A 25,988-nucleotide genomic window follows, 5' to 3' on the forward strand; every position below is an offset into this window, starting at 1 on the left:
GCCTCTGGTGACCTGACCTGAGGTCAGATCAACTCAAAATTTTCAGACATGTTGCGTAGAAGCCTTTTAGGAAAAGTCAGAAAATTTGAGCTTCCTAGCTCAACGCGTTTGGGAGAAATAACCAAAAAACCTCAGGGGGGGGCTCCTGAGGCCCCCCCCCCCCGCCAGGAATAGGGTTAAACTTTCGACATGTATTTGAATATCTTTGCCTAATGTCGTATTGTTATCGACCGTATCAAATCGCCCAGAACGAAAATTGGCTTAGAACATTAAATCGTTCAGATCGTTCGTTCCGATTGAAACTCCCGAATGAACGATTTCAGCGTAACGGTAGGTATATGATTTCTGGCTAAGGTGTGCAAAAACACCGAATGCTCTAACGATTTAACAAACTCTGAAAAATGTCCTGGTAAGACCCTGTTCATTAGCTTCAACGGAACATACTGTGTACCTGCGTTGGAAAAGGCTTTATATTCATTTACATAAATACCAATCGTCCGCACTAATAGGAACCTAAGTTTATTTTGATCTCTGTCCTTCACTCATCCCACCTAATTCAAAGTGCTTAACGAAAAAATGACTGAACAGCCCCTTTTTCCTCCCAAGTCTCTGGGTGCTCATGTGCGTTAGCTAAAAGAATGACCAATGACCATGCAATGCATTATGTATTAGGTTCATACTTCTCATCAGCAACCGGACGCGGATGGACATGCAGTTGTTATTGAACATGAGTTTGGTGGTAAATTTGAGCCTAGGTATATAAGGCATATAAATTAGAAACATCCCTTCCCTGGAATGCCATTAATCCCTTCCCTGGAATGCCATTAATGTGGCGGGTGCGTTTAATGTTGGTGATAGTGATTTACCGTTCCACTGATACCTATCATTCGCATCGCTTCGTGAGTTCTCTCATGTGTCAAGGTACTATTTCAGAAGTAAAAACACAACAGGTACACAGTCAGATTGTATTTCAGTTTCATCAATCAATTTCCACGCTGCTGTTTCATCGGTTTGTGATAATTTAGAAACCGAAGCGTGGCCCGTAAAGAATAACTGCGCTCAACTGGAGTTTGTGGCCGAGACCCGGCTCCGTGAGGACCCGTCCTCATCACGAGCCGTCCTCTGAGACGCTCCTCACACTGCTCCGCCGCGCCCTCCGCCCTCTTCCCTCCGGCCCCGTCAATAAGTTAGCGAGCCGCCGCCGCGCCGGCCGGCCGGCCGCTCATTTGCCGTACTGGAGCTGAACGGTTGGCTCCGGGTAGCTGTAGCCGCACTTGCCCTCCACGGTCTGGGTGACGGTGGTCTCGCGGTACTCTGGCCGGGTGACGCTGACCACCTTCTGCACGGGCCGCTGCACGGTCTCGGTCCGGTAGACTGTGGTGTAGGTGTCCGGCAGCTGCACGGTGCTCGTCACGTACACGGGCACGGTACGGTACTCGGTGCGGGGCGCGTCCTTGATGGTCACCACCTGCGTGGTCTCCTCGTACTGGGTCTTCGGCACGTAGCGCGTGCTCTGCTCGTACTTGGTCTGGGCCTGTGGAAGGGGCGGTGGTCAGTCGACGGCAGGGGCACATGAAACACAGCGCACATCGCCCGCAGTTGAGCTGTGGTCAGAGAGCGAGGCTGAATTACACACAGGAAGTGTGTGGCAATGTGACAAGGGGCAGTCGCCATGGAAAAGGTGACACGAATCTAACTCCCTAGTGGATCCGTCACCACAATGCTGCTTTGTTATGCTTTCACAGTAAACAAACGGCTCTGACTGATTATCAGATGTCCCTTTCCTCTGCGAACCGCGCTGCTAGTTTTCACAATGACGGTTCTCCCTTTTCGCTGAGGCGGATATGATTACGTGTCGATCATATCAGGGGAGGCGGCCTTTGTCTAGCTCCTACACCCACCCTGCCAGCCCACACACCGCCGCAGTGACACCCCAACCCAGAGATAGGTATTCCAAACAACTTTCCGGTGACGTTATAGGCCTCTCCTTGGTGATGTCACAGACACAGCTGGCCAGTTTAGGAGCGCCATCAGGCGCAGCGAACCGAAAGCCAACCGGCACAGCCCCGTGACTTGACGGTGACGCTCCCCGTGACCCCAGTGAACAGCCGTGACCCTCTGCGACCCCGTGACCTCAGTCGGCTCACCTGTGCGACAGTGGTGTACTGGACGTTGTTGCTGGTGACATAGTTGGTCTTCACCAGCGGCTGGACGCGGGTGTTGGTGTAGTAGACGGGCACGGCCACGGTGGTGTAGCGGGAACTGAGGCGCACGTCCGTCACCACCTTGGTCTGGTAGACCACGTCAGTCTTGGTGGCCGTCACCGTCACCGCCGGCAGGTACTGGGTCTTGACGATCTCGTTCACCTTGGTCTGTGTCTTGGTCACGTAGACGGTCTCTGCCGGCAGCACCACGGTGCTGACGTACGTGCTGGTGATGTAGTCGGTGCGGTAGGCGGTGCTGGCCGGGCCCGGCACGCGCTGCGTGATGGTGGTGGTGACGTACCGCGGCACCTCGACCGTGGAGCGCACGTAGGCCGTGCTGACCGCCTCGCGGTAGATAGTGGTCGGCTGGTAGGCGGTCTTCACCACCTGGCGCACCTGGGTGCGCGTCACGTACCGCGTGATCGTCTTGTACACGTTGTTGGTGATGTACTGGTCGGGCAGCTGCACCTGGCTCGTCACCACCTGGTCGCGCACGTAGGTGCTGGTGGCGCTTTGCACCACCGTCTTGGGCACGTACTCTGTGCGCAGCACAGTGCGGTACACGTACGAAGGCACCACATTGGTACGCGTCACGTACGTGGTCTTGTACTCGGGCACCACGCGCGTGCTGTACTCAGTCTTCACGTTGGTCTTGTACTGCTTCTCGACCACAGTTGTGGGGTACTCGATCTTGCACTTGGGGGCCTCGTAGTTGTAGCCGTCCGGCGCGGCGGCGGCGACCGAGAGGAGCGCGAGCACCAGCAGGGGCGTCATCCTGGAACACCGGCGGGGGGGGGGGGGGTGTCAGCGGACAGCTGCAACATCAGCGGACGGCAGCGAAGCGACCGACTCGAACAGACAAGTCAGGCTAGAAGGGCAGGTCTGGTCAGGACAGAGGGTTAGAAGGGCGAGTTGACTGGAATATTTGACTGGAATGGTCGGGAAGTGATGAAAGGCAAATGGGGTTGATCAAAAGGAATAAGTCGGCTGGGAAGATCAGGTTATTAAAAACACAGAGAGTGAACAGGATGACTAAGGGTTTCCCAGATACAAACCAAGAAGTTATTAAGCGCAACAGGTTCGTAACATTACAGAAATGAATTGTTACTCACCTTGTAAGGTTTTTGTAGTTGGCTGGGTGTGTATTGTGTAGTGGATGAAAGTCTGAAAGTGACGCAAAAAACAACGGAAATATTTGACAGACCATATATTTCACTCATGTACAGTACAAACGCGTAACAAATTTGGAGCGTTTGTCATATCAAATGAAGCATTTTCTCGACAATGAGAACCGGATCCACTCGTGTTGTTGATGTCTGTCGCCGCCCCAGCAGGGGCCTGATGTTTGCTGTTAGCGCTGCATCACGTTGGCTGGAAATTTCAGACTGGTACGCCAATAAATATCCCTCCGCTCCGGCCGGCCGCTGGGGACGACTGCGTCCGTCAGCGACCGGTCGGCCCCTCTGCGACCGGCCAGCCCGCCGACTGGCCGTCCGGATCCCCGTCTAGAAGCGGAGAGGGTTGCTGGGCTCGGGGTAGCTGTAGCCGCACGGCTTCTTCACGGTCTCCGTCTTGGTGGTGTACTGGGGCACCACGCGGGTGGCCGTGCTGTAGATGGTGGTGTAGTCGGTGACGGTTTTGTACTGAACCTGCTGGCGCACCTGGCCCGGCACCGTGCTGTACTGGACGCCCGTGCTGTACTTGGTCCGGTAAACAGGGTAGGCCGGCACGCGGCTGCTGATTGTGCGAATGTTGGTGACGGTCACCACACGAGGCACGTCCACAATCTGCGTCTTGGTGTAGTACTGCGGCACGTACTTGGTACTGTAGATCACCCGCGGCACCACCTGGGTGGTGTACTGAGTGCTCGTCACCGTCACCTCGACCGGCACGCGCTGCTGCACCGTCTTGGTGAGCACCTGGGTGCTGTAGCGCACCTCAGTGCGCACCACCGGCTTGGTCTGGTAGACGGTGCGGACGTAGGTCTCGGTGGGTCCCGGCACGGGCACGGTACGGTACACGCTGGTGTAGGCCGTCACGTACTTGGTGCGGTAGACGGCCGGCTGCTGGCGCGGCTCCACGCTGGTGCGCACCACCTGTTTCGTCTTGGTGAGGTACACGGTCGGGCCGGGCACCACCACCGTCGTCACCGCCTGCATGTACTTGGGCACGTACTTGCTCTCCACGTTCACCTTGGTGACGATGCTGGTCTTGACCAGGGTGGTCGGCTGCACCAGGGTCGTGTACACGGTCCGGTAGACGTCAGTCACCACCTCCTTGTTCACCGGCTTGGTGAGGGTGTTCTGAACGACGCGCTTCTGTCCGGGGATCTGGACGACGCTCGTGCTGTAGCGCAGCTCGGTTTTGGTGACGACGGCAGTGCGGTACACGTAGGTGGGCTGCTGGGTGACGACCGTCGACACGATCTCAGAGGGCACCACCCGCGACGAGACCACCTGTTTGGTGGTGTAGCGGACTTCGGGGCGCACCACGGGCTTAACCACAGTGCGCGTCACGTACTGCACCTCGGTCTTTGTGACGGGAGCCGGCGCCGGCGGACACTGGGGCGGCAGGTAGCCGCCGGGCAGATCGTACTGGGCCGAGGCGGCCGCCACAGCCAGCAGCACGAGCAGGGCGGTGCGCACCATCCTGAAACCAGAGCCAGAGCGGGGTGAGCGGCGGCAGCGGCGTTGGACTGGGCCAGATGACGAGCGGACGAGTCCAACGCTGTGCTCTCACCCCGCTCGTGCTCTGGCCCAGGACACAGCGCGCGACACACTACGGGACTGACTGGGGCGGCGCACCACGGCGCCAGCCGTAAATGAGTTGGCAACGAGGCAACTCTTATGGGCAACTATCGGCCAGTTAAGTGTTATCGTTACATCGTAATTGAATAGAGGTATTCGTGGTTCAAGATTTTCGTGCTACAAAATAAATTACAGTCGGTTCGTTTGGTGATGATGATTATTTCAGATTGCTTTGCTACTTCAAATCCCGATATAATTGCTGTCCGTCTGATCCCTCCCAGCCGCGGCACGACCATCACTCCCCGTCTGGTGATAATGTATTCCAGCCCGGGGGTACGGCGGCCGCTCCAGTTGGTCATCTCGCAATCGGGCGCGACCGGCGGTCACCGCAGGGCGGCGCCCGCCCCGCCCCGGTGGCCGGGCAGTCCGCCGCCGCCGGCCGATGAAAGTGCGAGCGAACAGAGGTCGACAGGAGGTGCCCTCAGCCGACCGAGGTCGGGAGGCTCCCCTATCCTGTCAGCCGGTGCCGCAGCACCAGAGAGGTGCGACGGTACCGGGGCACCTGTGACACTTCAGCTACCGCACGGCACACAGTCACCGATTCAGGCAGCCAGGCATGGGACGGCCGTCAGAGGAGTGGTCACATTGCTGGGTCGATTGGCAGAATCGTGCGGTCCAGCCCACAGCTGCGAGCAGCTCCATCTCTGAGTGCTCGGAGAATGTCTCAGGTTGCAGGGGGCAGTTGACGTCTGACCTCGGCTCCAAACCTATCGGAGCTGTTATCTCGCGTGCCTTATGCATGGCTCCACTAAAAGGATTCGCCAATGCTGGGATATCAAGGTCGGCTGGGGGCACGGTATTAGCATACCGGGGCGATCTCCTGGCCGGACTTGTACGGCGCTCTGAAGGAGATCGGGCTACTTTGTCGGCACGATCTGGCTCATCACTCAGCGCCGACACGTACGGCCGCCCCCGCCCCCGCCGCCGCCGCGGCAGGGAGGAGCGCCGTGAGAGGGCGGCGGCCGCCCATTCCGCTTCCTTCCCGGACTACCCCGCCGGCTGATGACGGGGCTGGCCGGCGCGTGACTGGCCGGCGCCAGGCAGTACCGGCCCCAGCACCACCGGAACAGAGACCAGACCTGTCAGCCGCCGAGCCGTGACCATTCAGGGAACAGGGAGCAGCGAGAACAGGACTCCCCGCATCTCAAACTGGTTTGATGTGAACCAATAAAAGACAAAGCATGTCGCATCAATAGAGCTTTAGAGCATCTCTGATTGACAAGTTTCCGTATACAGGTTATGTTTGCATATATTTTGATTGAATCATTTAACCTGTTTACGGAATCGTTGGTGCTCGTCAGTACGCCCCCGCGCCGGCACCGCGTTAACAGCAGGTGTGTGTGGGCTGCCGGAGCTGCCCGGCTGACGTCATCCCCCCTCAGAGAGATGAGGGGGGACAGGTGTGGGCGGCGGCGGCGGCTCCGCCCGGCCGGCTGTCTCCCCTCCGCAGGGAAAGACCTCCCCGAGGCCGACCTTGGGGCAGGGGTCACTCGTCCCACGCCTCTGCACTGCCGTGAGGTTACCGCAGATCGGCACAGAAAGGCAGTCTGGTGGCGATCGCGGCGATTACGGGCGATTGTGGGCGATATGACGGGCGATCGCGGCAGCCCCGGCGCCAGACCGTGACGCATGGTCGTACGGCCGACGGTGGAATGCGGCGGAATCCGCCGGAACGACTCATACCGGTCGGTGGCGCAATGAACGCACCGACAATGGGAATTGTCACCAAAGGCTTGTCGCCTCGGTTTCTCCCGAACGTGGTTCAACTTTTACTGATGTGCCTACAAGCTCACACGTACTGAAATACTATTGGACGGATGCGACGGAGCAAACGCAATCCTGAAATGTCTGTAATACGCCGCTATGGCATGAATGTTGTAAACATAAATTTAGCCAGCATTGTTTAGACATCAGCCAAATGCCACTGAGCAGTGAGCTAATCCGTCCGGTTTGTTTCCTACCGGCGTCAACAGGTGTTCAGTTCTGCTCTCGGAGGAGACTGCAGTGACTCACAGGAGAGTGGCTCTCCGGCCGTCGGCTCATACTAGCCGCACCCGGTTCGGCCGGCGAACAGACCAAATCGGGGCACACGGAGGGTGGCACCGGGACACCCCGCCCCTCCTCTGAGGGGGGGGGACGTCCGAGCGGTCTCCGGAGAGAGGGGAGGGGCCGCCGGGCGCGTCTCGGAGCGTCCGAAATGACGCCGAGGCCGACCGCACCCCATGGCAGCGGTGTTGTAACACGACCGAAGACCGGCTGATGGTCAGCCCGCCCCGCCCCGCCCGGCCTGTCCCCTCCGGAGCACGCGACCCGGCGGCCGCTGACCGGTCACGTGACCGCCAGTGAGGCAACCGTCTCGGCCGCTCAGTACCGCGGAGGGGAGGGAGAGGAGGCTCCAGTTGCAGACAGGTCCGCGAAATGGGCCGGAGCGCGGCAGGGCGCGGCCCGCGGCGGTCCCGAGAACGGCCGCTGCTCCGCAGAGTGGCCTATGAACTCAGGGAGCCGCCGCCTTCTCCCTGAGCCCGCTGCAACACAGTGTGCCAACTGGACACTTTACGGCCTTTTTGCGCACGAATTTAGAAAAGACCAGCTGTTGGCTGCCCGGTTGGTAGCCGTCGTTTACAATGACTGCGTGAACCGAGCCATAGCTGTCATGACTGGTCGCCATCACCCGCGGCGGTGGTGCGTGCTTTGTGAGGGCATTGTTCCGCGGAGTTTGAGATAGTTTAGATGACGCCACCCGGCGGCCCGGCCCGGTGTGACCGCGTGAAGAAACACCGATCGCTATCGCCGTCTGGGGCAATCACACCCGAATTAATGAGTTCAGATGCCAATCGCAGGTCGGTGGCGCTTAATGGCGGGTGTCGCTATAAGGGAAATGTGAAATAGGTCATTAGATGAACCACCAGCGGTGTCAAAGTCAATTACTCAATCGTCGCATTTTTGGGGAAAGTTTGGGTGCGTTAGTGTTCCAGTAAATTTATTGAATGTATTCCTTGAAAGAAAATGGAATCAAACTTCTCTAATATCGATTGAAATAATTTTGCAAACATTTTTATATCCTCACAATTAGCTGCAATAACAGCGTCACTGAGTCTAGCTTTGTAAGCAAAAACTTTCTCATGAGCGTCAAATTGGACGGCATAATTGGTATCGAGCATGAAGGTCATTTCGCGACCTTTTAAATTTTGTGAAGCCAGAGGTAAAATAAACGATTTACAGCTGCATTTATGCAACCGCAGTGACAATCTCGCGCTTGGCAAAACATTTGGATCACCGCTCTGTGGGTAATTGGCCGAGAGACCGTTGCGAAAAGGTTAACTACCACCGACAAGCCCGGCATCACAGCTCCTCTGCGCACGTTATGGTATATGGCTCATGACCAGCGCTCGGAACGTATGACTTCGTTGAGAAGATACGGGCGGATTCACACCAGAAAACGAGACAATTTGACGGTGTTTAATAGCTAGGAGCGTGAAATTATGGCGGGGGACCCCTTGCCATTTAACGGTAGCGCTATATGAAGATATTGTGCGATGGCACTGTTCTCAAAGCATGACGTTATTATGTTGCTCAACAGTGACAGTTTATATGTCTCTTGAGTAAATGCAGACCATAACTGCTTGTGATGCACGATTTCAAATTTTTAATGCTGTAAGTTGCAACACCAATATTTCATTGCCCAACTCTGACAAAAACAGAGCTGACGATGACAGTTGTGGTGTTCGCGAAGCTGTTCTTCCCACGCAGTAATGTTACGGGCGTATCTATACGTGTAAGGCAAAATCCACATTTACTTTCTCTTCCGCCTACTTCTGCAAAACATTATACGTTGTTCGCTCGCCGCCCAGCCGGCTCAGAGTGGCGTCAGATCGTGGACGGGTTTGGCTCGGCGGGGTCTCGTGGGGCCCACCGCGGACCAGAGGGGGGTCTAGACGACAGGAGCTGTCGGCCAGAGGACCGTCTGCCCAGATGTATTGGAATTGCAGACTAGTTGCAGGCCTCATGAGTTGCACGATTTGGATCGTCACTCTGCATATTGCACACAGGTCCTGCCAAGGTCGGTGTGCAATGCGAACCTCGTCTCGAAGGGGAGGGGGTATTCAAGTACTTTGTTGAGACACTAGAATTATGTATGTAAGCTGAAGCGGAAGAAGACTGAGCTGCAACGGCAATGATTTGAAATTCATTCAGTTACTATATAAATATCTTGAAAGGATTATAATTTTCAGTACGTTTTGCAAAAGTGTATCACTTCGATTGATGGCTTCTTATTGCGATACTTTTCGAGGGCAAGTACTGTATTTTGGAATAGTTATGAAAATAAAATAAAGTTTCATTATCCGAATCTTAGTTCACATAAAGCAACTACGCAAAACTATGAGAGTGGATATCCTACCTTACTTGCTAAAGGAGCTTTATGGGGAGCACTGCATTGCTCATTTCAAATTTGTGTTTCATTAGTTCATCATTTGAATGTGTTTCACTTTCAAATTGCTTTCCCTTTCTATCCTGTTGAATGTGAATCAAGGACAATTCTAATATGCAGCGCATTGGATGCATTGCAAAGCAGTTATAGTTAGACGGAGTAGACCATACGAGTATAGGTATGCCCTAACTGAATAGGATGAATCGCTTTTTCACTACTTCCATAAGATTTATTGCATTTTGAAATAGTATTTGTGCGAGCTTTATGATAATGACTGATATAGACATAACAGCTCTGCATCAAATGTCTGCAAAGCTCAAATAGTTTTTTAACCTTTTCGCAGTTAAGTAAATTAAAAACGGTACACGGTACAATACATCGAAATAATATTAGCTGAAATATATTCTTGCTTATCAAAGAAGATATTCGGAGCCGGAAAAAATTGATATTTAAATGTTCGTAAGCGTATTTCAGAGGGGTAAATGAAAATGGGAAAGGTTGAAAACGATTTTTAAGTAAAGCGATTCACGCGTTTCGTACAAAAAATTTCATGACATTTTTATGGAATAATTGAGGAGGTACCTTTAGAAAAGTTACGAGTATTGTAGAGTTTTTAGCACAAGTTGAACACACTCGCTGGATTCAGCAGACACTCATGCACGATCGGGCGGCAGTAGGTGACCTCTGACCGAGTAGGTACTCTGCCTGGAACACTGCTGGCACTGGACTCCGGTGCGGGACTCACCTGATTCTGAGTGAAGTGACTGAGGAGATCACGGAGGTCCGATCGCGGACCACAACCACTGCCGAGTGTGCTGCTGGCCCGGCGGCCGGCGCCCTTATAGGAGGCGTCGCCGCTCGGCCCGCCGCCGGCTGCTGACCTTCAGAGACCCGCGGCGCGGCCGGCGGCCCGGCTCATCTGGAGCACACTGCACGCGTACCGGTCACCGACCAGGGGGCGGGGGGGGGGGGATTCGCCGCGACTGGCGGCATCGAGTGGACAGGTGACCGTCCCCGCCCGGGTCAACGCCGCCGGGCGGGTCACGGCTCGACTGCCGGGGTCACTGACTGGCCGGGTCACCACCGTTGGGGGAGGGGTCCTGGATAGACTATCACCATGCGTCGGGAGGGTCACTGCCCGGGTCACAAACGCCGTGTATGACACTGGGTCTAAGTGCGGCCGGGAAAGGTCAGGGAGGGCTCGGGTCACCGCTATGGGGTGGGTCACTGGCCAGGTCACGGTACAGCCGGTAAAGGCTGCAGGGAGATCCCCGAAGACGGGACAATACCTATGGACAATGAAGGATGGAGAGAGGGGGCTTATTACGGTACATACATGCCTACGGGCGATTAAGCATGGAAAGAGAGGACTAATTATCGTTCAGCATTGCCAGGACAGATAGAGGAGGGCAGTGTGGCAAATTGATGACGAGAGGTGGTGGAAGTGATATCGATGCCCCTCTCAGCAGGCGCATTGAAGATTAAATTGCTGAACGCAGCTGCATGGTGGGTGGTACCTAAGCCGCTCGTGCTTGCTTCTATTTCTCGGTTGATCTGGTTTATTGTCAGTGGAAGTCACTGAGCGGGACGAGTCTCCCAGGTGCGTGAGTTATGCTAAATAAGCAGCCTAAAATTAGACCAACCAAACCATGCACATTGCCCCAAAAGACGGTAAATAACTTTTGAAAATACCTATCTCCAATTTTAGTGTTTTCTGGACCAAAATTTTGCAAGGAATCCGATGGTGTGGTCCCCGAGATCCGAAAAATTTCCATTTTGGAGATAGCAGCTATTTTTTGAAAAATAAATATTCGTCAGGCATAATAGTCAAATAAATTGAAAATATAATGAGTTAATATTTGCAACAACACTAGAATGTGTCGAACATGAATTAGAGATATATTTTAGCTGAGATGATACTATATCTGCGCATACATGTACATGAACTAGTACATTAACCCTCGTCGGCCGAGAAGGGGTGGGGCGGGTGCCGCCTCATAGGGCTTTTCGCGATAGCTTAAAACTTGCTTAGGGTAGACAGCTGAAACTTGGTATACCTAATAGGGTGTGTCGATAGTCGCAGATTCGCGTTAGACAAAGATATAAACTGGCGCGAGCATACCAAAACACTAGCCCTGCAGTTGGTTTTGCGTAAAAATGCGATTTGACGAGGCTCGGGCAGGTCGAAGTTACAGCGAAAAAGTCGCAGTCGACAGTGCTGCCACCTACATTGCCAATAACGGGCACTATCATATCGTGATAATTGGGGTAGTTTCAAATGAGAAATGACTTCTATTTTTGTTCAAACTGCTTAAGAAGAAATAAAACTTTTCGGAAACACACATTTTTCCCAAATATCGCGTTCCATTTTTTCCTGTTGAGTTGTTAGGAAAGTGGTAAATTTCAAGGTTGACGGCTAAAAAACGAAACAGGAGGAACAGAGCAGGAATCACCAAGACGTGTGCCGCGCCGATGCTGTAGCCTGTAGATAAGGGGTGAGCAACAGAACCAGCATACCTAACGATTTTGATTACTGATAGATATTTTTCTCTAAATGGAAGACTATTAGTAACTCAGGCAAGCCTTCTAATATAGGTATCGACAGGGTTGCGGTAAAAGGTACAATCGATGGCACATTACAATTATTCTGAGTTGGGTAACAACACTCTTCAGATACCTACCATCAACAACCTCACTATCTCCTATATGGGAGCTATATCATCTGATTCCAGCGCCCTGAAAACAAACAGGTTATTACCAAAAATCTCTATATTAGCGCCTACCGACATACGCTGAATGACGCTATCAATACCCGACATTTGTAAAAGGTGATTCGCCACACAGCCCGCCGGCGTCTGAGGGGTTGAATAAGTGAGCCAGATTGCCAGCGACTCACCGCTGAACTACCGGGCATAACAAAACGGACGATGCGACATGACTCAGAGATCATTACAGACGCAACGAAAAATGTAACCGAAGGCCATCTGAGCTGTTGTTGTTGTTGTTGTTGTGTGTTCCCTCCAGCCGCGTCACCGCGGTGTAGCCGTGCGGCTCTGGAGGTCCCTCACGGCGGCCGCCAGGGCCGCCACCTCTCCGTCGTCGCGGACGTCTTCCGGGTTCAGGAAAATCGTTCCGTACATCCGGAGACGCCAGCCCATGAGGGCCGGGCACCGGAAGAAGAAGTGCCGGGGCGTGTCGGCCTCCTCCCGGCACACGGTGCACCGGCCCGCCGCACAGTCGATGTCAGGGCACTGGCGGCAATCGTCGGAAGGGATATGTCCAATCCGGTGAAGGTATTGGCGGGATCCTGACCAGTGGCCCGCGCGGAGTTGATGGACGTCGACGGCCGACGATCTGTCCCCCGCCGCTGCCGGTGGCGGCAGCCGGTTCTCCATCAGGGTCCGGTACCAGCCCTCCGGCCAGGCGGCGATGGTGCGGTCGCGGGCCAGTCTGGCGGCCCCGCGGTGGGCGGTAGCGACGTCCACCGGGACCGCCGCCTGGGGGAGCGCGGTCGCCTCCTTGGCGATCTGGTCGGCGCGCTCGTTTTCGTCGACGCCGCAATGGGACGGCACCCACTGTAGGTGGATCCGGCGGGACGGACCGGCCAGGGCCGCTAGTTCGGTCCAGATGGCGGCTCCTAGCAGGGTCTTCTGGGACGCCGGGCCCTCTCTCAGCGTCGCGAGGGCCGACTGCGAATCCGAGCAGATGGTGATCGGCGCGCTCGGCTGGTGCGGGTGGTCGCGCAGGTGGTTCAGGGCCGCGCGGAGTGTGACCATCTCCGCCCTGAAGCTCGAGCAGAGTTGACCGGCAGGGACGCGTAGCTCGTCGGTTGCACCGTCCGGCCACTCCACAAAGGCTCCTGCTCCTCCGCTGCGGACTCCCGCATCCGCCGACCCATCCGTCCAAACCCAGATGGCTTGCTGGGGGAGGGACGCTAGGTGTCTCTGCGCCGCCTGGTGCAGTTCGTCAGGTGGGGCGTCCCGCCGCAACGCTCCGATGTCCAGGGAGAATGTGACGTGTGGGCAGGCGGCCACCTCCCACGGCGGCGCGCGGGCGGGCAGCAGGGGCTCGATCGTGAGCACGATCCCAGCAGCCCGCCAGGTGTCGTGCCCCACCCCGCCCCATCTGAGCTCGTGCGGAACCCTCGTTCAGATACGTAATATCGCTATCTGCCACCTCGCGGTTCCCTTGTCAAGCCGATCTCATAGGCGGCGGAACGGGGAGGGCACCGCGGCACCGTGCCCCCTTTGATTTTGGCATTTTAACATTAGCCCTATGGGCGTTGCATGGAATGAATGGGACCAAAAGTCGGCAGTGCTCCCCTTAATTGAAGGTATTCCGCCGCTACTGGCCGAACTGATGACACGCAATGGCCAGTCAGTCACAGCTCAGCTTCCTGCGGAACACAGGAAGACACATTCAATGAGAGTCGGTGGTCATTGATTGTGTCAATATTATTGACATGGTGACTAAAGAACGGTTATATTGCGCCAATACTGTTACCAGTAGCAGCACCACCAATCTTTTGAACTAAAACTACTTGACATCGGTAAAAAGAAACCCTCTAGCTTTTTTCAAGCAATCCGTGAAATAGAGGGGATTAGAAAAACCGAAAACCCAAATATTAGCACTAGATAACATAGATCTTAAATTTTGGCCAACATTTTTAAAGCATAGGTACATCAGAGGAGCTGTTGGCGGCTTACCGTCGCGTCTGTGATGATCTCTGAGTCATGTCGCATCGTCCGTTTTGTTACGCCCGGTAGTTCAGCGGTGAGTCGCTGGCAATCTGGCTCACTGATTCAACCCCTCCGACGCCGGCGGGTTGTGTGGCGAATCACCTTTTACAAATGTCGGGTATTGATAGCGTCATTCAGCATATGTCGGTAGGCGCTAATACAGAGATTTTTGATGATAACCTGTTTGTTTTCAGGGCGCTGGAATCAGATGAAATAGCTCCCATATAGGAGATAGTGAGGTTGTTGATGGTAGGTATCTGAAGAGTGTTGTTTCCCAACTCAGAATAATTGTAATGTGCCATCGATTGTACCTTTTACCGCAACCCTGTCGATACCTATATTAGAAGGCTTGCCTGAGTTACTAAAAGTCTTTCATTTAGAGAAAAATATCTATCACTAATCAAAATCGTTAGGTATGCTGGTTCTGTTGCTCACCCCTTATCTACAGGCTACAGCATCGGCGCGGCGCACGTCTTGGTGATTCCTGCTCTGTTCCTCCTGTTTCGTTTTTTAGCCGTCAACCTTGAAATTTACCACTTTCCTAACAACTCAACAGGAAAAAATGGAACGCGATATTTGGGAAAAATGTATGTTTCCGAATTGTTTTATTTCTTCTTAAGCAGTTTGAACAAAAATAGAAGTCATTTCTCATTTGAAACTACCCCAATTATAACGATATGATAGTGCCCGTTATTGGCAATGTAGGTGGCAGCACCGTCGACTGCGACTTTTTCGCTGTAACTTCGACCTGCCCGAGCCTCGTCAAATCGCATTTTTACGCAAAACCAACTGCAGGGCTAGTGTTTTGGCATGCTCCCGCCAATTTATATCTTTGTCTAACGCGAATCTGTGAGAAAAACCCCTCTGTCGACACACCCTAATACCTAATCTTTTATTCAAACTGGATCTTTTGACCTCAACTGCGTTTTCAGGTCAGGTCAGGTCACTGACCTATGACGTCATAAATAAACCTCTGCGAAGTCCTCAGATGTTGCAACTTTGCAACGCCCTCAGTGCCAGAGGAACTTTCACAGGAAGATGAAAGTTACAGGACGTAGTATCCTTCTGAGGTCTCACAACTTGTTTATCTCGGATTTAACTTAAATGTCACATGAGGTCAGGTCGGTCACGTGACCTCACCATTATAAGTCAATGGGGGAAATATTGAAACTGTTATTTTGGCGCCGGAAATGATCTAAAACTATCCCAAGCACATGGAATCGTGGTTTCATGATCGGACCTTACAAAGAGTGCATGAAACCACGATTTCATGTGCTTGGGACAGTTTTTAGACAATTTCTGGCGTCAAAATAACAGTTTTCATATTTCCCTCCATTGACTTATTATGGTGAGGTCACGTGACTGAACTGACCTCATGTGACATTTGGGAAAAATCTGAGATATACAATTTGTGAGACCTCTAAAGGATACTACGTCCTGTAAGTTTCATCTACCTGTGAAAGTTCCTGTGAAAGCTCATCTTCCTGTTTTCCCTCAGCGTGTTTTGAGCTATCGCGAAAAACCCCTATGAGGCGGCATCCGCCCCACCCCTTCTCGGCCAACGAGGGTTAATGTACTAATTCATGTACATGTATGAGCAGATATAGCATCATTTTAGCTAAAATATATCACTAATTCATGTTCGATACATTATAGTGTTAGTATAAATATGCACTCATTATATTTTCAATTTATTTGACTTTTGTGCATGACGAATATTTACTTTCAAAAAGTAGGTGCTATCTCCAAAATGGAAATTTTTCAGATTTCAGGGACCACACCATCGGATTCCTCGCAAAATTTTGGTTCAGAAAACACTAAAATTGGAGATAGGTATTTTCAAAAGTTATTTACCGTCTGTTGGAGCAATGTGCATGGTGAGCCCGGCGAGTTGGCACATACCACCACGTGAATCGTTTGTAGTTAGCAGGTCGAGTCCTAGGAAGCGGCTTTTGTTGACGAGCCGTTGCGATTAATTGAATCGAAGAGCGCTGCGCATGAATTGGTCACTGACTTCAGCTGGTCATGGTATGTTGCTATGGCCTAAGGCCAGATTTTTGTGATCTCCCCAGTTCCTACTACAGTAACGAGAGAAATATCACACTAAACATAAAAAAGCTATGGGTAGACATTGGCAATAGTCGCAGCGTAGCTGCAAAAAAAAAACTTGTGCCATTGATCTGTGAGCAAACGGGATCAATTTATGTGAAGAACGACATTTTTAGGTCAATCTGCAGCTTGAGTTTGAGATCAATTATGCTCGACACTCGACACGCTTGACAATTTCATACGCTGGCAAGCGCTAGATGAAATATACCTAACGTGTTTTCAACAATACGAGTACCTAAACAGTATTATACCTATCTACTGTACTATTTCCAGAATTTATTTTACTTTACATTATTAAATATCGATAATTATTAAGGATGACGAAACCTTTACCCTAGAAACGTTCACTGAAACCGGTCTGTGCCCGCTTTCCGAAAAATTATGATGAAGCTCAACTGGGTCTAGTCCAGACAAAATGAAAACGGGAGTTCTGTGACTTTTTGTAACCGGCCATGACATACACTGAGCCACACTGAAAGAATAAGGAGGATAGGAAAGCAGTTTGGCAAAGGGAAGTAGACGGTTAGTGGAACAGAAGGATGGCCGTTTGGGTGGAGGACAAGTCAGTTGGGTGGAGGACAAGTCAGTGGGGTAGAGGGCAGGTCAGGTGGATCGGTCAGTTGGACGGAGGACAGGTCAGTTGGGAGGAGAGTTGAGGACGGGCCAGTGAGGAGGACCAAAGGTCAGGTGGGAGGAGGATCAGGTCAATTTGATGTAGAGTAAACAGGTTAGTTAGATGGACAGGTCACGTAAGTTAGATGGAGGACAGGTCAGTTGGGCGGAGGATAGGTCAGTTGGTCGGAGGACAGGTCAGTTGGGAGGAGAGTAGAGGACGGGCCAGTGAGGAGGAAGAAAGGTCAGTTGGGAGGAGGATCAGGTCAATTTGATGTAGAGTAAACACTAGTAAAGGTTAGTTAGATGGACAGATCAGGTAAGTTAAATGGAGGACAGGTCAGTTGGGCGGAGGGTCAGGTCAGTTGGGCGAAGGACAGGTCAGTTGGACGGGACGGAGGACAGAGGACATGCCAGTTGGACGGAGGACACATTAGTTTGGCGGAAAGGGGGACGGGTAGCGGACGGCCGCTGGGACAGAGGCCGCTTAGATTGGAGGACAGATGACAGGTCGGCTGGTCGGAGGACAGGTCAATTGAGTGATAGACAGATCAGCTGGGTAGGGGAGGACAGGTGACAGATCAGTTGGTCGTCCGGCCGGCTCTCCGTGACGACCACAGCTGATCGGTGCGATAATCCCATCCCAGGTGCCCGCCGAGCCACACCCCTTAATTCAGCTGCCGGCGAACGGACGGAGAAAGTGATCACCCAGTCCCGCCAGCGACAACGGTACTTTGACCTGTCCTGGCAGCCCTCTCACCCCCTTCCTGGTATGCCTCCCCTGTGGGTTGGGATTGGTCAAAGTCGCACACCAAGCCCTCCCTAAATTGTCCCGTGCGGTCAAACACCGGACTTCTCAGCATCCCTCCTTTTCTGTCGCGGCCATGTAACCGCGTTACCCACCATCGACTACAGCCACACTTACACAGCTCTGCACTCCCAATGTCATGCTGACTGATCGTGGGCCTTCATGAACTCTTCCTTTTGCAGTTACACATTGCCCTGAGTGATTCTCCTAGATCCCGTTTTTCCCGTGAGCAGCGATGGGAGTGGTGGCGACCTGCCCTGTAGCTGGTGCCATCACCCCTGGCCCTTCCTTTTGATTTGATCGGTCGGTCTGGATCATACTGCAGAGAATACTCGCATATGCTGCATACCTGTGTGGGAGGGTTGCACTGAAGTGGTCATCGACTTCAGGATTTACATTACATTCATGGTTCATCAATACAAATCGAACGCCATCACGGAAATAAAACTTTTAACAATGCATATTTCATTCAAACGTGAAATATGCCATGCATAGGACATTGTGGTATAACTCAACCATTGATTTTCCTACTTTTCTTTAACTATCATTGTAGATCCTTTCACTCATTACTTCATCATTGATTCAAAAGTGGTTTTAGCTACACATCTATTCCAAACTGGAGTGGTGTCGCTAAGGGTGGTCTCTTCTTACCTAACTTTACACTGATGACATAGATAACTGGGCCGGTTTGTTCCATTCTTTTCCTGTTACACCATTCTGCGTCGGATCGCTATTGGCTCCAAGGTACCGCACGCACACTCTCTTTAAGCACCGCCGGGGCTGGCTGCTAGTTCGGGCTCGGCCATCCCTGCACATCCAACCTCTATAGTCTGCCCTTTACCCAGTCATTGGGGCGGGATGGATAGGCACGTGGCGTGTGCTGCATGCTGCGTGTGAGTGTTGTGTGCGCGTGGAGGGAGGCAACTCAAAGAGGTCGGAACTAAATGACTGAAAATCATCTCTATGCAGTTTTCAACTAATTTTGTCGTCTTTTATATCTTCAATATGAAAATTCCTTGCCATCGATCTCATGTAAAGCTGGTTGAATAATTACAGCCATCGCCATGCCATGACATCTGAGAATGCTTCCCATGAATTCTCATCGCTTATTGGAATGTGCCTTTGGATTTCCAAGACCTTGACGAGACAAATACTTGGAGACCTTGAATATGTTAGTGCACACGAAGGCCAAGGGGCGCAAGAAATCGGTTTTTCCCCGTGACACTTGACCTTGCACATTGAGCGAGGTGACTGGATACTGCATGCCATTTGTCGCATCTAAATAGAAAAACAATAAAAGGACAACACTTTCCAAATGCAAACGAGCTATGAGTAATGTCAGTATCAGGGACGGCTGCAGTCTGCATGCTCAGAGCAATGGCCAGATGCAGCAATGAACATGGGACCACGGCGTCATGCGGCTCAATCAAGAATCTTGGAATTTGGTCATGATGACTTGCAAACTTAATGATAAAATCAGAATAAGAACTCATTTAGACGGCCACTGTCATTTGAAATAAATTTATGCTAAATAGTTTATAAAAAACGGCCTTGCTGATTGTTCGCTGAGAAACAGCTTCGTTTTGAATGAATGACAACTAGTGATAGAAGTGGCTAATACTTTGTACCTATGCGCGCATCTCTTTCGGAGATTTATTTCTCTTTCGGCTAAGCATCATTTCATTATCAGCTACCCTCTTAAGATTATAGGTATATTAAAGAAGTACATCGATAAAAGAAAGCCAAAGCCTCATAATCTCTCAAACCAATTCTCAGAAAGAACAGAAGCTTTCAATTTTCTTCTAAAATGCCTAGGAATGATAATATTGAGAACATTTGTGCTTCGAGGCGAAATATATTGTCGCAGCCGGCAGAAACTTAACCCGCGCACCGACGGGGGCCTGCGCCAACTTCGCACCGACGGGGGGGGGGGGCGGATGACTGCCCCCCTGAGATCTCGAGAACGAAGCAAGATAGCGACAAGCAGTAAACGGCATCGGATACGCACGGTCAAGATCTACAATTTTTACCAAGGTCATTTTCAGGTCAGGTCAAAGATGACGTCACAGGGGTCGAAAAAGTCAAAATGGCGGCGCTAGATATGGAGAGAGTTTTTCTCGAATAACTTTCGAATTAGTCAAGATAGGAACAAACTAAGGGCATCATCGTGATCCTCTTGCCAATCCGCATCGAATGATATATATATTGACCTCGAAAGGTCAAGGTCAAAGGTTGACCTCAGATCACGTGACCTCGAGGTCATCATGTATATCATTCGATGCGTCTTGACGAGCTGAACACAATGAGACCATCCACGCGTCTGTATCTTGTTCCTGTACGGAGTTATTGGCCAAAAACCTTTGGTGACCTTTGATGACGTCACATGACCTCACAGCTGCCCAACAGCAAAACAGACCTCAAGGTAGTGAAGGTTGATCGTATATGAAGTCATGTATGGTATATGGGGCCATTCCGACCCGTTTTAGTGGTAAAAACAGGGAGTTGATTTTTCCCCCATTGACTTATAATGGGGAGGTCGCGAAATTGACCTGACCTTAGGTCACCGATATCAAAATTCCGAGATATACAAATTGTAGATACTAATGACCTAATAATATCCTGCGACTTTCAAAGGCCTCCGACATCTACTGTAGCACTGGCACGGTGACAAAGTTGCAAAAAAGTGACTTGAGGTTGGGTCATTCAAAGTGACCTGGTGACCTGACCTTAAAAGGTAGGAGGTTCAAACTAGCACACCATGTGTAAAATTGATGAGAGAATAGTCGTACCAAATTTCGCGGCGCTACGCGCCGCGGTTTTCCCGCTATTCGCGAAAAATCTCAAGGGGGGCGGATATCCGCCTCCCTGTCGGTGCGCGGGTTAAAAGAGCCTTCTAAATCGTATAAAACACCGCCAATGAACGTACGTACTTCTGGACTGGGTAAACATCTTCAAAAAAAGGAAAGCGTCGCAAACTTGTAAAAGGCAAGAAATGGCTGACAGCCAACCCAGAGTACACCAGGGAGGGCACGAAATTTGGATCAATTTGGTTTGAGAATGAGGAGCGCGGGAGTGAGACAATACGCCGAGCGGTACACCACATTGCTGTTCAGGTTCTGGCCGACGCTAAAGAAGAAACTGGGAGGTGATTTGCGACTGATGAGAGCCAGGAGATGCAGCAGGACAGAGCGGCCGCTACCTGTGACTGGCTGCGACGCGCTTCCGGGAGCGGTTGCTCTCTCGGCTGGAGGTGTCATTACCCGTGCGTTGTCAGGAGCTCATAGCGCCCCGACTCCCGAGATTTCTCATTTTGGACGTCGAATGAAGCACACCGGATGAACAGGAAATCAGTTAGCTAAAAAAGTTAGGTGCGCGGTTCGGGGCATGCGACCGCAGATCTGTCGCGCGGAAATGGCACAGTTGACTCGGCGCCCGTTTTGTGTCTGGAGCGTTTTGGTAGTTTAATGGAAAATATGCTGTTCGGATGACACCTAGCATGGAACACGGACATGAGAACCATACCACAATAAAAACACTGAATATACCATCGTTTTGTTCGACTTTTGAGCTTGGTGTTTCTGGTGCTTTCGTTTTTCAAAGTAACTAGATGAAATTTAAATTGTCCGTTTTATTTTGCTGAGGCTCAGGATGTTCCTATATTCGATACTGCAAAATAACAAGAGGTGACAGTTTTCGACTGTGGCCCATCATCAGATCTCTCATGATGGTGTATGACTCTGGCCAAAGGGGTGCATTCTTCGTCCCTTTCGACCTTGAACGAGGTTAATGGTGCTCTGCATGCTATTTATCACATTTCTATAACGCATCAACGATAAGACACCACTTTCTAAAATGCATAGAAGTTTTGACATTGAATGTCAGATAACAGATTTAGGAACAGCACACCAGCCTCGCCTGATCGTGTATCGCCATTTGCAAGAAAAAAGAACCACGAGCTTTCACGGGGCAATCCGGAAAAATTGAGATTTGATTTAATGCATCACGGCTTGCAAAATAATGATAAAAGCAATGATGAAACATATTTCACATCATACATGCAAATGAATTTGCATAAACTAATGTGAAATAATTGAACAATAATATATATTTAATTGCCCGGTCCGAACACTATACCAGACATTATTCGGTCGCTTTCCCAAGGGTGTTTTAAAATAATGTCCGAACGAAGTGAGGACATTATTTTATCGAAAATAGCGTCCGAACGGAGTGAGGATGCTATTTTCGAAAATTGCACGAATGAAATGAGTGAAATTTTCGCATTGAATGTGCGAGCCTGCGAGCACATTCAATGAAAACACCCTTGAGGAAAAGCGACCGTATCATGGCTGGTATAGTATTCGGACCGGGCAATTAAATTTATTATAGTAATTTTTTGGCACCGAGCACCAACGCATCTCTGAGAAAGTTTGCTTTTGGGCCTCGGCATCAAGGAGGGGCACGGAAGATAGGGGGGGGGGGGCAGCAAATGGGTAAAGCTTTGGGCGTATAATGAAAATTATTGCCAATGGCCTTTAACACACGATGGGCGAATATTGAAATTAATCTACCACTTGGTCTCACTATACCTATACAAAATGTATATTGCCTACCACGTCGTATTTTGCTCTAAATTAATCCCCGATTTCTCAGATATTTCCTGGTAAACATGCGAGACGCGTCTGTTACTTTTATTAGACATTCATGCTACGAAGTAATTGCGAGTGAGGAGTAGGCGTTGCGGAGACATGCTTTGTCTTCATTAGTGGGAAATTGTCGTTGCGTTCTCTCCTCTTTCTTATATTTTGACATATAATATCCATGAAGCTATGATAACAAGCGTCGATCTTACTACGAACACTGGCTCCTGGCAGTGCTGTTCTTCCCGTTTTGTAAGGGTCATCGTCAATGGCTCTTTTCACTGGCTCTTGAGAACTACATGTGCCTCGAAACCTGCCTTCTAAATTTATGCGTAACCTGCTAATCCATCTCTTTGAAATAAATTTGAAATAAGTCATCACATTAAGGCTGTGCTCTTGCCAATATTCACTTGTCCACCTGTTTCGCAATTCACTTTATTCCAAGCTACAAGCTGGCTACAAGCCAAGCAAGCTACAAGCTTCCATGACCGGATTTTTATTGAGGTTTCAGTCATCGAACGCATTGTTCAACCGAGGGAGCTTTTGAAGAGAAGAAAACTGCCGTATAATGATATTAACCGCCGTGTTTTTATGCATGGGTTTTGATAGGCATTTCCGAGTTTTGGCATCGACTGAAATTAACCGTCTCTCGCGCTTCTGGCTTTCAGCAGGCCACCTTTATACAAAAATTTAACTGAACTTTTTAACATGCGTCGGTGGCAAAAATGTACTATAATTACTTTTATACCTTTTTCTTTGATGCAGCAACGTTGTATTTCTTATTAATTGAGAACTAATAAAAAACGCTAATATCCAATACCTACGTGTTATCAAAATATTTTTCTTAGTTGTAATTTTAGTATCATTCACCCCTTTAAACAATAATTCATGTCAAAACCGTCAAAACTACAGTTAACTATTACGAGACCAAAAACACGGTATATTCTCATCAGACCCAGCATCATATTCCCACTTCGCAACATCGTCACCGCCATCCAACCTGCCTCGCCGGCTCAGCGCTAGGCTCAGCATATCACTCAGCGGTTCTGACGTCCGTTTATCCGCCTAAAACGGTCCAGAATGCACTCATCACATCACTACGACACTGTCCTCCAAATCCGCCGGCATGGTTCATCTGGCGGGCAAACCGATTTTACCGGCGTTTCCTGGAAACGTAACGTTGTATAGGCGCGGAAACGCAGCTCGGAACTAAGAGAACATGACTCAGCGTGATCTTTACCTTCATATGCATATATCTCAGTGTCATCGTAGACATGCCTGGCGCTGTTAGCCTCAAGTCGTGCTGTCAAATAAGGAAGAGGACCAGAGTGGTGGGAATTGTGTGACGTTCTATCTGCCCGAGCGATCGGTAGGAGACACGCTTGAGTAGCGGAGAGCCGAGGGTGTCCATTCACGATGAAAAGCAGCATTTTGGGGCATAATTTTGGTGCACTGCTATGTTTCTAGTTTCTACCGAATTCGACAAGTTTCTATGAATTTCTATAAAGAATGTGTCAGTTGGAACAGTGCAAATAGCAAGCAGAGGTTCGCAAAGTGGAAGATTCATCAGCAATCCGGATTAAGAGCAGAGTACTGAACAATGCTCACAAACAAAACAACTATACCGGGTGGCCCAGAAAAAACGTTCCCAACTTTAAATCAATATTTCTCAGAAAGTGATAAAGATACAACATTGAAACTTCCAATAGTCAATGCGGCATACATTTTCAGTAAATGGTATGATTTTTATGTTATTCGGTCAATTGCTTTTTAAATAGTTCGTGTTTCTAGCATGCCATGTAAAAATTACTTTTTTGCTCAGATCTTTACTAAAAAATATGAGTGAACGGGCCACTTCCATCTCGGCACCACGGCCTGCAGCCATGACTGCTACTGGCAACTAGTCTCGTTGATGGTTCAGGCCTCAGGGTGACGCATTCCCTCTAGCTTTTTTCCTTATTCGGTCGACAACTAGTTGATCATCTTGAAGGGAGGGCGATCAGCAGCAACCCATGCACCGTGCCACTCCTGCTCGAAACAGGACTTGTTAAAACAAATGGCATCCATTAACACTATCCGCTGCGCGAACGAAAGCTACCCGACCCTATGAAAGACAATGGAAAGCGGCCGGATCATAGGTGGCGCGAGCGGCGCGGGAAGTGCGATGACGTAGCCCCCGAGCCGACCAATCCCGTCCCGTGGAACCACGCCGCCCCGCGGCTGTCCCACCGATGATACCCGCCGCCGTGGAAGGGAAGGGAAGATGCGCCATGTTGGAACCATCTGGCCAGGAAATGGGGGTCGGCCCAGAACAAGCACCATAGAGCACGTTGGGGCCGGACGCCACACGGAACAGACACGGGGCCGGAACGGTGCCGGCAAAAATATATACCATACATAGAGCAGGGGCAGAGCATCTAGCATAGCGCTTGTAAGCAACGGCAACCGCCGATTGACGGACACGATCCGGAAAAATACGGCAGGCGAGGCGTAACTGATACTGTGATTTACTGCCGCAGCCTGGACACGCACCCAACACAGGGAATTCACCGGGCTATAGCTGCTTGTGCTCTCAAGCGTGGCTCATAACGCCCGTAATGTGTACTCACGACAGAAGAAATCACTCGCAGAAACCACTCGTGTCCGCTGCGGTTGAGCTCTGAAGCGACAATGGCGGCTAGGCGATGCGCTCGTACGGCGCATGCGCCAACTACGCCTGTCTCCGGTACGGTAGATTTCACTTTACGGTACGGTTAATATATATCGCACTGTACTACGTTGCCGCACGGCTGACCGATAAATGCTTTCCAGGTGCCAGGGCCCCTGAAAGACCATTTTGGCTCAGTATTTGAATATTTGGCACATAAGTGGGACAAAAATATTTAAAATAACAACACACGTTCTGGTTTCATTCACGTGTTCTATTTTTTCATTCTTTTTTCTAACATGGTACGTCTCAGCCAATCATTACTGCCGTTCAACATCGGCAAAAAAAGCAAAAACGTGTTACTTAATTCAACATAAGATTGCTGGCTTGAAAATGATGTTACAGTGTTATAATTTGGCATACCAATGTGCAAAGAAATGACGCTACCTTGATGAAAATTTTGGCTCGTTATTTGCACTCGAATTTGAGATATAGGCCTCCAAAGTTTGGAACGTTTTTTTTGGGCCACCCGGTATACAGCCAATGACTGACAGAAAAGCGATTATACAGTGAAAGAAAAAAGTGCGCCTCGTAGCGTGAGCTCCTGCAGGTCTTCATGTGTACAATGTTCATCACAGCTTCGTTAGGCCCGTTTGTCTGCAGGTTTGCTCGGGATGACTCGTTGCGGTGTACTCGCACCCCGTCTTTCTGTCACGACTCTAATAGCTTCGCTCCAAGGGGAGACGGGTTGACTCAGCTGAGGCAGCCCGCTGAGACACGCCCGGAAGTCGCGCGGAAGCTCGCTGTGACGTTAATGTATCGTGTCCAGGGGGAGCCCGCCAGGTCCGGGAGTCCGGAGAGCCTGGAGAGTCCGCGGTGCACGCAGACCGTGACATCACGGGGATACATCGCAAGGGCTGCAGAATCACCAAAACCATTAATATTACCTAGATCATTAGTTCAACGTGGTCTCGTGCAATGTTTGCCTACATTCTA

The 25,988-nt window shown here is 50.7% G+C and overlaps 1 protein-coding gene across 5 annotated transcripts; it reads right to left on the reverse strand.

Moving 5' to 3' along the window:
* Positions 1-951: 951 nt before the first annotated feature.
* Positions 952-25,165, reverse strand: LOC122392128. Of its 5 annotated transcripts, none has more exons than XM_043386691.1 (4): positions 24,955-25,156; positions 10,186-10,359; positions 2,148-2,979; positions 952-1,534 (listed from the first exon to the last, which is right to left on the reverse strand). In XM_043386691.1, the coding sequence occupies exons 3-4, from the start codon at positions 2,976-2,978 to the stop codon at positions 1,223-1,225; spliced, it is 1,143 nt and encodes a 380-aa protein (XP_043242626.1). In that variant the 5' UTR covers position 2,979; positions 10,186-10,359; positions 24,955-25,156; the 3' UTR covers positions 952-1,222. The 5 variants fall into 5 exon arrangements, with proteins under 5 accessions (XP_043242626.1, XP_043242625.1, XP_043242629.1 ...); XM_043386690.1 differs by having other exon boundaries at positions 10,186-10,369; XM_043386694.1 differs by lacking the exons at positions 952-1,534; positions 2,148-2,979 and adding an exon at positions 3,397-4,853 and having other exon boundaries at positions 24,955-25,165.
* Positions 25,166-25,988: the final 823 nt, after the last annotated feature.

The sequence above is a fragment of the Amphibalanus amphitrite genome, unplaced genomic scaffold (genome assembly GCF_019059575.1).
Source record: "Amphibalanus amphitrite isolate SeventyFive unplaced genomic scaffold, NRLGWU_Aamphi_draft 000470F_arrow, whole genome shotgun sequence".
NCBI classification, from domain to species: domain Eukaryota; kingdom Metazoa; phylum Arthropoda; class Thecostraca; order Balanomorpha; family Balanidae; genus Amphibalanus; species Amphibalanus amphitrite.

Coding starts and splice junctions, on each gene's coding strand:
- LOC122392128 (XM_043386691.1), bottom strand. CDS start 2,978: ATGACGCCCCTGCTGGTGCTCGCGCTCCTCTCGGTCGCCGCCGCCGCG. Junction 1,535..2,147: donor AGTACACCACTGTCGCACAG/GTGAGCCGACTG, acceptor CCCCTTCCACAG/GCCCAGACCAAGTACGAGCA.